Below are 12177 nucleotides of genomic sequence, written 5' to 3'. Positions count from 1 at the left end.
TCAAAAGGGCAGGTGTTAGCAGGCCTGAGTCACTCTCTGACAGCTGTAAAATGTCTCACCATCATCCTCACTCACAGCCTCTGGTGAAGAGTCAGAGGGAGATGTCCTAAACTCCTCTTTCCATTTCTTTCTCTTTTTGGGCGGAGGTTCTGCCTTGGCTTTCGGCTGCTTGGGTCTGGGTTTAGATAGAGCTTTCTGTTGTGTTGTTTTCTGTGTGGGAGAATCTGATACTGTCACAGCAGTGAATCGTTGGGCTAGAAGAGCTTTAGCCTGGAAGCCTCTGTGTATTTGAAACAAATACAAAAAAATAATATATAAAAAAAAAAAATCTGATTCATTGTAAGGACCTATTCTATTAAGGTTCATTGGACAGATTTGTATTTTGAAAAGTGCAATACAAATAAATATGAATTTAACTGACATTATTACTCTTTGTAAAACCAGAATATTGAGTATGAAGTTTACTGCAAGTTGATTGTTCATATTAGATTAAAGAGTGTCTGGCATGAGAATGAAGTTCCATGGAAAAATATTTGGCTGAGTGGGATTGCACAATAGTGGCCTGTGTCTCAGCTTGACAGTGAAGAGAACAGTACTGCAAACTCTTCTGAGCTGTTGTTTTTGTTGTCCATTTATATATTTGCTCTTACATCTTAGGGGTGTAACGATCCATCGATCTGGATCGATGCATTGATCCAATAATCAACGATCCAATGTTATCAATACAACACGTAATATAGATATAGAACTTTTGTTTTTTTGTAATTAACATTTTTTTTAAATCATAAAATAACAAGATGCAAAACATCAAATCACTTTTATTGTCACACAACCATATACACAAGTGCAACAGTGGGTGAAAGTCTTGGGTGCGTGACAATGATGAGACATATACCAATTTACAATAAACATCAGATTAACACAACACAATTTAAACATCTGTTATACACATAATTACACACAACACAATATACAAATAACAACATACACTGTACAGTATACAATACACACAATATAGATACACATTATTCAATAAAAAAAAAAAGTATATATAGAATGTACAGTAGGTTGTATTGTACTGTATTGACATTCAGGCTGTCGGCTGATAGTCAGTTGCCAGTGTGTTGTTAAGAGAGATATAAATAAGACAGTCCAGTGTGAGATAATAAGAGTAATAAAGTGCAGTGCTGATGTATATTGATCGTGGGAGATCAAGAGTTCAAAAGTCTGATTGCTTGGGGGAAGAAGCTGTCATGAAGTCGGCTGTTGCGGGTCCTGATGCTGTGATACCACCTGCCTGATGGTAGCAGTGAGAACAGCCCATGGCCCGGGTGGCTGGAGTCTCTGATGATCCTCTGAGCTTTTTTCACACACCGCCTGGTATATATTTCCTGGAGGGAAGGAAGCTCACCTCCGATGATGTGTCTGGCAGTTCGCACCACCATTTGCAGTGCTTTGCGGTTGTGGGCGGTGCTATTGCCGTACCAGGCGGAGATACAGCCAGTCAGGATGCTCTCTACAGTGCAAGTGTAGAACCGTGTGAGGATGTGGCGGTTCATTCCAAACTTCCTCAGCCATCTCAGGAAGAAGAGGTGCTGATGAGCCTTCTTCACAACGGCCTCAGTGTGGACAGACCATGTGAGTTCCTCAGTGATGTGGACACCCAGGAACTTGAAGCTGCTGACTCTCTCCACTGGTGCTCCATTGATGGTGATGGGACTGTGTTCTCTGTCTTTTCTTCTGAAGTCCACCACAAGCTCCTTTGTCTTACTGACGTTGAGGGAGAGGTTGTGCTCCTGACACCAGTGTGTCAGAGTGTGCACCTCCTCTCTGTAGGCTGTTTCATCATTGTCAGTGATCAGACCTACCACCGTCGTATCATCAGCAAACTTCATGATGCATTGGAGCTATGTGTTGCCACACAGTCATGTGTGTACAGGGAATACAGGAGTGGGCTGAGAACACAGCCCTGTGGGGCTCCAGTGCTGAGGTACAGCTCAGCATTCAACACCATAGTGCCCTCCAAGCTTGATGAGAAACTCCGGGCTCTTGGCTTAAACAGCTCACTGTGCAGCTGGATCCTGGACTTCCTGTCAAGCAGACGCCAGGTGGTTAGAATGGGCAGCAACATCTCCTCATCACTGACCCTCAACACTGGAGCCCCACAGGGCTGTGTTCTCAGCCCACTTCTGTATTCCCTGTTTTACATATATATATAAATAAACAACATTTCATCCCCACAACCCCCCCTCCCCAACCCAGCCCCCCCCAAAAAACAACCCTGTGGTCAAACATAAATAAATATATTAAAAAAACAACAACAACAAAAAAAAAGACACACACACACACACACACACACACATATATATAAACTATATATATATATAAACTAATATATATATATATATATATATATATATATATATATATATATATATATATATATATATAGACACACACACACACACACACACACACAACCGGTCAAAAGTTTTGAAACACTTATTCTTTATTAAATTTTTTTTCACATTTTAGAATAATAGTAAAGCCATCAAAACTATGGAATAACATAAATGGAACTATGGGAATTATGTTGTGACTAAACGAAATCCAAAATAAATCAAAACTGTGTTATATTTTAGCATCTTCAAAGAAGTCACCCTTTGCCTAGAATTTGCAGACATGTACTCTTGACATTTTCTCAACCAACTTCTTGAGGTATCACCCTGGGATGCTTTTTAAAACAGTATTGAAGGAGTTCCCATCAATGTTGGGCACTTATTGGCTGCTTTTCTTAATTATTTAAGTCATCAATTTCAAAAACCTTTTTTTTTTTTTTTTTATTACATTTTAGATTTATAATGAAATAAATTAATATGGTGGCACAATTATATTTTTGTCTACAAAACAAATTTAAAACATTTAAGCATACGCCTTCAGATCAAAAGATTTTTAAGATCGTGTGAAACATTTCAGTCAAGTGTTTCAAAACTTTTGACCAGTAGTGTGTGTATGTATGTGTGTGTATATATATATCTCTATCCAGATAAACAAATCCAAGCCACCCCATCTTCCCGATGACATCTCCTCATAAGCCACCACCCTCCCCACCTCCGTGAACCTCTCCGGATATGGGGGCACACCAGCTGACCTCCAACTTCTCAAAATAACCTGCCTGGCGATCATCACACAGGTCAGAACCCAATTCTCTATATGACTATTCCCCACATCAATGACCGCCCCATTGCCCAGAACACAAAGTCTGGGGCAAAACGAAACCCGAGTGCCTACCACATCAGACACAAAATTCTGAACCTTTGACCAGAATTTCTGGATCTCAACACACCACCAAAAAACATGGGCCATGTCTCCATCCTCTGATTGGCATCGCCAGCAGGTGGGTGTGTCTTCAAGACCAAGCCTAGTGATTAACATTTTTATTAATTTTCAAAACAAAGAAAAACAAAACATATATACAATGATTCAACATTAACTCCCACTACTTCCCCTCCCCAATCAAGAACCCCACCCGACCCCAAACGAACATCCCAGTGGTCTTACATAAGTACACACATATACAGAGAATAAAATAAATAAATATATATAAATATATACATACACATATACATACATATACACACACACACATACATACGTACATACACATATACATACATACACACATTATATATATATATATATATATATATATATATATATACACACACACACACACATACACCTATAATAAACATACAACTCAAAACTATACCTCTCTCTCCATAGACCCACTGCAAGAGCCCCCCAAAAACATCAAATATCTATCCCATTTCCCAATAAAAGAATCCCATATCCCCAGCCTTCTACATGTTACCTCTTCGAAGGCTGCCACCCTTCCCATCTCCTCGCACCACTCCCGAATTGAGGGTGCTCCCACCGACTTCCAACCCCTTAAAACAATCTGCCTGCCTATCATCGCACTGGTGAGGACCCAATTGTTTATGTATTTGTCACCTACGTCGATGACCGCCCCATCACCCAAAACACAGAGCCTGGGGCAAAACGAAATCCGAATGCCCAACATGTCACACAGAACACTCTGTACTTTCAACCAAAATTCCTGAATCTCAGCGCACCACCAAAAAAACATGGGCCATGTCTCCATCCACCGATTGGCATCGCCAGCAGGTGGGTGTGTCTTTAAGACCAAGCCTATACAATTTAGAGGGGATCCAATAGAACCGATGTAAAATCTTGAATTGTGTAAGGCGCACCCTTGCATCTCTTGATGCAGTTATGTTTTTTAAAATCCTAGCCCATTCTCTCTCCTCCAGTTCCAGGTTTAAATCTTTCTCCCATAATCTCTTGAGAGTGGTTGAGACTCCGCCCCCCAGACTCTGAATTAATAAGGAGTAAATACACTGATGCCTCATGGCCCTTTCCAAAAGCAGAAATCACCTCTCCTAGAGTATCTGCTGCTTTAGGGGGGTGTATGCTATTCCCAAAAATAGTACAGAGCAAATGGCTTAACTGAAGATACCTAAAAAACTGAGATCTGAGGATCCCAAAATATTGAACCAGATTTTCAAAGGATCTCATCACACCGCTCTCGTAGAGATCACCGAGTGAATTAGCCGCCCTCGCAATCCACTCTGACCAACAAAAAGGGGACTTATTAATGCATAGTTTGGGGTTTAGCCATAGGCTCGAGGCAACATTTAGATAAATATCTGAATTAAACACTCTGGACACTTTTGTCCATACTGAGTGCAAATGTGAAATAATGGGGTGTGATTTAACTTCTCTATTTAGTTTGATGGAAAGGCTTTGCAATGGCAAAATAGGGGCAAGAAGTTCTTGTTCAATGCAAAACCAGGGAGGGGCTCTTTCAGGTGGAAGCGACCAATGAGCCAAATGTCTGAGACCGAATGCATAATAATAAAACAAAATCTTGGGTAGGCCTAGCCCACCTTTGTCAATCGGCCTATGTAATTTATTGAAATTCATGTATTCTGGGGCGCTTACCACTCCAAATGAAAGACTTCGCTATGCTATCAAATTGCTTGAAATAAGAGAGGGGGACATCTACCAGGAGAGACTGTAGCAGGTAGTTAAATTTTGGAATACAGTTCATTTTAATAACATTAACCTTCCCAATCATCGATAAATGTAATGAAGCCCACCTGTCTACATCGCTTGAAAACCGTTTTATTAAAGGGTCAAAATTAACTCTGGCTAAATCAGATAAATTTGTTGGGAATAAAATGCCCAAATTCTTAATGCCCTGTTTGGGCCACTGGAAGGCACCTGGCTGGAAGGCCGTTATTGGACATTACGCTGTCAAAGCCAAAGCGTCGGATTTAGACCAGTTGACTTTGTATCCTGAGAACTTGGAAAAGGAATTAATAATTCTGTGGAGGCAAGGCATAGATCTAGTGGGGTCAGAGACAAATAATAAAATATCATCTGCATAAAGCAGAAGCTTATGCGCCACACCTCCCGCAATCACCCCTGGAAAATCATCCTCCTTTCTTATCGCGGCTGCTAATGGTTCCAGGGCAAGACAGAACAATAATGGGGAAAGAGGGCAACCCTGACAGTGCCCCTATCCAGAGTAAAATAATCTGAAATTAATCCATTTGTTTGTACCGCTGCTACAAGGTGTCTATAAAGTAACTTGATCCAACCAATAAACGTACTCCCGAACCCATACATTTCCAAAATCTTAAAAAGATAATCCCATTCTACCATATCAAATGCCCTTTTGGCGTCAAGTGAGATGGCAGCGACCGGAGTCCGATCATTCGCCATTGACCACATGATATTGATGAAACACCTAATATTATCAGAGGAGCTACGACCCTGAATAAACCCCACCTGATCTATATGTATAAGTGATGTCATAACTTTATTTAATCGGTTAGCCAAAATTTTTACATCTAGATGGATCAGGAAAATTGGACGGTAACTTTTACACTCGCTTGGATCTTTGTCCTTTTTAAGAATCAGACTGATCCGGGCTTGTGTCATGGTTGGCGGAAGCTTTCCATTCTTTAATGATTCAGTATAAACTTCTAACAAAAGTGGAACCAGTTCTGTAGCATAAGATCAAAAAAATTCTGCGGCAAAACCATCTGGCCCCGGAGCCTTGCCAGTAGGTAAGGACTTAATTACCTCGTCAAGTTCCTCCAGGATTATCTCAGAATCAAGAGAGTTTTTTTGCTCATTCGTCAGTTTAGGTAGTTCTTATGGTTCCACAAATTTTCTAATATCCTCATCAGTATACGAAGACGTGGAACTATAGAGATCAAGATAGAATTCTTTAAAAGCATTATATCAATGGCTGAGGTAAATATTTCACCACCAGCAGATTTCACTGAGGGAATAGTAGAAAAAGACTCTTTCTGCTTTATATATCTAGCCAAAAACTTCCCTGCTTTGTCCCCTGACTCAAAGTATGACTGTCTTGCCCTGAACAACCAAAACTCCACTTTCCGCAACAAAATAATATTATATCTGTATTTCAATCGGGTCAATTCTCTGAGACCATCAGACGACATTCAGCGCTTCAGCTCTGCCTCGGCACTTTTAATATTCTCTTCCAACTCCACGAGTTCTTGTGCTTTGGATTTTTTGGTGAATGAGGCATACTGTATGATCTGACCCTTAAGAACAGCCTTAAGTGTCTCCCAAGCCATGCTCACAGAGGATACTGAGGACCAGTTGATCTCCATATAAACATTGATTTCAGTCTTTAACATTTGTTGGAAATCAGTATTTTGCAAAAGGGATACATTAAAGCACCAGCTATATGATTTCTTTTTCTCCATATGTGGCAACATCTCTAAACTCAACAGGGCATGATCTGAGACTGAGATGTTTCCAATTGAGCAATCCACAAAAAAAAAGAAAACATGTCCACCCCATATCTTCCCAAATTTTTCTGCTTCCTGCGGGGAAAGATGCGTTTCTTGAAGAAACACTATATCATATTTCTTACACTTAAGAAAAGAAATAACCTTCCTTCATTTTATGGGGTGCCCCAACCCATTCACATTCCACGTGGAGAGATAATCCACTCATATTAACATTTGACATATTGATATAATAAAAATAAAACAAAATTGTATGTCAAAAACAAGATTATACAGACCACATTACCCATAAGTGCAACAATCAAACCCCGAACTTCCCCATGAACAAAACAAACAGAAAAAAGAAAAATGTGCGCACGACAGCGCCAACTGGCATCAATCCCTCTAAACTCAAAGAGTCCATGTATGCATGCGAGAGTTCCCGCGGCAACTTTGCCATCGGATTGCTCAAGTCCGGTGCCTCTGCACAATTTTTGTGAGGCAAAATTACATAACAGAAAATACTTTGTAAAACAGACCCCAGCCAACAGGCAGAATAAACACAAAAAACATGTAGATTCATTCACAGAACTGTCTTGAAGGTGTGTTCCTCCACAAAACAACTTCCAGCTGATATAAAGCCGCTCAGTTTCCTCGGACAGACAAACAATTGTTCAGTGAGCCGGCTGTTATAAGTGCAGCAGATGACGAAATCATTCTAATGTTCCTTAAAAATTCTCCACAAAAACAAACTCCAGCCAACAGGAGGCATAAGCACAAAGAACGAACAGATTCATCCACAACACTGTCCCGAAGCAGTGTTATTCCACAAAACAAGCTCCAGCCACTAGGCGGAACCAGCATGAAAAGAAACAAAATAGGCATCTTGGTTCCTCGGATGATCAAGTGTGTATTGAGCGAGTCAAATTCACTCGGAGGCCACGTAAAAAATAAAATAAAATACACCATGACTTACTCAGTCTGTCAACTTTATAAAAGACGTCATTTATGTGAGCATGTAGATATTTTGCGGTCATCCAAAGTGTCCATTCTCAATCTGGCCGGGAACTTCAGTGTAATGCGATCTTCTGTCAATGCAAAAGTTTCTTGAAGGAAGTGTCATTCTACAAAACAAACTCCAGCTGCTAGGCGGAGCCAACGCAAAAAGAAACAAAAATGGTGCCTAGCTTCCTCAGAAAATCGAGTCACTGTACAGCGAGTCAGTCCACTAATATAAGAAACATCAAATGCTTACTCCAATGTATTTATGAAGGAGATTGCCAGTTTTGGACATATAAATACTTTACTGCCATCCTTGGTGTCTATTCTCAGTTTGGCCAGGAACATCAGTGCAAAAGCGATCTTCCGTTGATGTATGAGTTTCTAACATTCCTTGAACCGATCGAGTTTCTCTCGCCGAATTCGCAAAGTCAGGGAACAAGAAAATATTGTTATTCTTCCAAGAAAGTTTTCCTTTGCTCCTCGCCTGGTGCAACACGAGATCTTTATCGGATGATCTCAAATATTTTGCCAGAATTGATCGGGGCCTGTCTCCCTCAGCAGATCTGCGAGCCTGGACTCTGTGAGCTTGCTTGATTTCCAGTTTATGGCATTTATGTCGAGCAGACTCGGGAAGAGCTTGTCAAGGAATTTCACCATATTTCTGCCTTCTTCATGCTCAGGAATTCCAACAATTCATATGTTATTCCTTCAGTTCATATTTTCGAAATATTCAAGTTTTTCCAAAATGTGTTCCAAGTCTGTTTTGGACACGGGCGGATTAGCGGATAATTCCCTTTCCGAAGACTCCAGATAATCGATTCGTCTCTCAACATCCGTCACTTTTGTGATCAACTCAGAGAATTTTGTTTCCATCACTGTAATCGATCAATGTATTACAGCGAGATCCTCCAAGTCAGCAACAACCTTCGTCAGCATCACCGAGATGTTGGACAGATGATGCTGGATTTCATCTCCCGACGTGCCGTCCAAATAGAGTCCCCGGCTCGCAGGCCCACCAGAGGTTTCAACTTGAGCACGTAAGTGTCTTTTAATGTCTCCAGAGCCTGAGGATTTTCTTTGCCATGTTTACCTCAAAAAGCAAGTATGTAACTGGGTGTATCGAATCTCACCGGATTATAACATGAAAATACTTAAACTAGCAAAGTGCGCAGAGCTCGCAATCACACGTCTGCTTCTCGCATGGCATCACGTTGATATAGAACTTTTTTAAGATGCACCTTTATTTTAATACTCACGTCAGCCACATCCGTACGCATTTCCATCAGGTGATAAAGCAACCTTATTACATTCATTTCACTTTACGAGCGCTAAATATGCTTTTCATGTGGGACAAGTACGTGCACAGGGTCTGTGAAGCCAAATTGTGCTCTGCTATCAGTGCACGCGCATCAACAGAGCTTCCCGCGAAACGCGAGCTCCAGACCAGTGACAGGATCAGTGCGAGCACATCAACAGGGCACTCCTTAAAATGTGAGCTCTCGTGACAAACACAGAGCAGCTCACATGCGCGATTAATTCAGGCTTCCATTGATATCGTTACGCATGCGACCCGTTTGAATTTTACATGAGAATTTGCTATTTAAATGTACCATGGAGCAGTTCAACCATCATGTGAAACGTCTTGACAACGCCGACATTCTGAACAGCACTAATGAGGGAAACAGAAATCACCTGCTGCCCAGCACTAGCATCAGTTATAAGACTTTACACATCAACACACTTACTAACATTTAGCCCAGTTAACTGTAACAGAATTTTTCATTACAACTGTGGAAGTTGTAGCCAAGAAAACTGCAGATAGCACGGATAGTTGGAAACAAGTTATGGGTATGTAAGCATTTTGAATTGGATTAAACTGAAAAATAAACTATAATCAAACAAGCGATGATCACTTGTGTGTGATGTTACATTATTATCTGTATAATTTTTTTCCAACATCTGAAGTACCTTATTTTGTTGTGGATGTCCCAATGTGGATACTAAATTTGCACTTTTCAGAGAGCTCAATAAAATATTCAAATTATATTTTGGTTGCATTTGAGGGCAAACATTTTTTAATTGATTGTGTAAAATAGGCATATAATATCAGAATATCGATCGCAGGGCCCTGAATCGAATCAAATCGAAATTGTATGGCGGCAGACTTTGAAGTATTGGCAAATATCGGATCGCAAGCCAAGAGAATCGATATAAGATCGTATCATGATGAAACGTCCGATTTACAGCCCTACTACATCTAAACTAAATTCCATTGCAACTCACAAGAAGCGTACCCAAAGAATGAGTTCTTCTGCACCGGATTCAAAATTCTGTTAATCAAAATGAATGTTCCCGTTTACATCGTCAAATGAAGATTTTTTTTTTCAATGATTTCTGTCATAACTGTCCAGCCATAGTCTCCTGAGACTTTTTAACTCGACATGTATCAATCTTGGTATGAGATGTTGAAAAAATAGTGAATGACCCCATAAGTAAAAAAAAAAAAAAAAAAAAAAAAAAAAAAAACTGACATCAAAAGTGAAGCCAGAATGTGACACAGGTGTACAAGTCTGTACCTCAGTGAATGCATGATCTTGCTTCTTGGTTTCCTGCTGCAGACTCGAACATATTCCCGCTTGTTGACGGTGTCAAGAAATTTGACATGTACTCTCCTGTACATGGACTTAGCATCGCCAAAGTACCCCAAATACTGTAAAAAGAATGTGACACTACCTTTAATACATAAAGTGGCAAGAAAAAGTATGTGAACCCTTTGAAAATAGCTGGTTTTCTGCATTAATTGGTCATAAAATGTGATCACATCTTCATCAGTCAAGTATAGTCAAACACAACGTGCTTAAGCGAACAACACACAAACAATTATAATCTTTCATGTCTTTAGTGAACACATCCCATTAAGCATTCACAGTATTGTGGAAAAAGTAAGTGAACCATTGGATTTAATAACTGGCCGATACTATTCTTAGGATGTCTGGTGTGAACAGCTCTCTTGAGGTCATTCCACACTATCCACAGTATCTCTATTGGGTTAAGGTCTGGGCTCTGACTGGGCCACTCCAAAAGTTGGATTTTCTTTTTTTGAAGCCATTCTTTAGTGTATTTACTTTGATGTTTAGGGTCACTGTCCTGCTGCATCACCCAGCTTCTACTGAGCTTCAGCTGGCGCACAGCCATCCTGACATTATACTGTAGGATATCTTGATAAACTTGGGAATTCATTTTCCCTCTGATGGCAAGCGGTCCAGGCCCTGAAGCAGCAAAGCAGCCCCAAATCATGATGCTCCCTCCACCATACTTCACCATTGGGATGATGTTTTCACGCTGGTGTGCAGTGCCCTTTTTACGCCATACGTAGTGCTGTGTGTTCTTCCAAACAATTCAACTTTAGTTTCATCAGTCCACCAAATTTTTTTCCCAGTAGCATTGTGGAGTGTCAAGGTGGTCTTTGGCAAACTTCAGGAGCAGCAATGTTTTTGTTGGAAAGCAGCGGCTTCCCTTTGTGGTGTCCGTCCATGCCCATTTAATGTTTTCAGTATTGCAGACTCATGAACAGAGATGTTAACCAGTTCCAATGATTCCTTCAAGTCTTAATCTGTCACTCTAGGGTTCTTTTTTACCCCACTGAGTATTCTGCGGTGTGCCCTTTGAGTCATCTTTGCTGGAAGGCCACTTCTAGGGAGAGTAGCCACAGTACTAATAATCTCCATTTATAAACAATTTGTCTAACTGTGGACAGATGAATATCTAAGCTCATCAAGACAACTTTGTAACCCTTTCCAGCTTCATGCAAAGCAACAATTCTTGATCGTAGGTCTTCTGATATCTCTTTTTTGTGAGGCATGGTCCACGTCAGCAGATGCTTCTTGTGAATAGCAAACTCAAAACGTTTGAGTGATTTTTTTTTATCGAAGTAGCTCCAATTACGGCTGGGTGATATGGGCAACTATATTTTCACGATTTTCTTTTTCAAATCGTTCGATATCGATATTTATCACAATATATATTCACATTTGCACATTTCTTTTAATTCAAAGAAGAAAAAAAACAAATAATGCTAAACAGTCAAAATAGTCTCTACAAAACTGCATTGGGGGCTCAGAGAAAGCCAAAGCACTGGGGTCTGAGGGGTCTTCTACCTAAATATTTAAACATTTTAAAGAGTTTATCAATCGAGTGCAGTTGGATATGACTGTTAAAAGTTCATCTGTTCGTTTTGAAGCATAATGACAGCAGTCCAGTATTTGTATGAATAAATTATATATTTTTACATTTCTATACATTCAGATACCCAAGTATGGGG

At 40.2% G+C, this 12177-nt stretch overlaps 1 protein-coding gene across 2 annotated transcripts in view; it reads right to left on the bottom strand.

Annotated features, from left to right (window-relative positions):
- The window catches only part of LOC127416945 (glutamine and serine-rich protein 1-like), a 40510-nt gene that overhangs the window by 15628 nt on the left and 12705 nt on the right, over window positions 1-12177 (bottom strand). Inside the window, exons 7-8 of one of the 2 annotated variants that reach the window (XM_051656549.1) lie at window positions 10433-10566; window positions 60-280 (exon numbers count right to left, since the gene is read on the bottom strand). In XM_051656549.1, the coding sequence (XP_051512509.1) occupies window positions 60-280; window positions 10433-10566 (355 nt within the window). Of the gene's footprint in view, window positions 1-59; window positions 281-833; window positions 2091-10432; window positions 10567-12177 lie in introns of those variants that run through there. The other variant, XM_051656550.1, reaches the window with a different exon arrangement.

Source organism: Myxocyprinus asiaticus, chromosome 26 (assembly GCF_019703515.2).
Source record: "Myxocyprinus asiaticus isolate MX2 ecotype Aquarium Trade chromosome 26, UBuf_Myxa_2, whole genome shotgun sequence".
Lineage (NCBI taxonomy): Eukaryota > Metazoa > Chordata > Actinopteri > Cypriniformes > Catostomidae > Myxocyprinus > Myxocyprinus asiaticus.
This window is presented reverse-complemented; position numbering and strand designations above follow the sequence as displayed.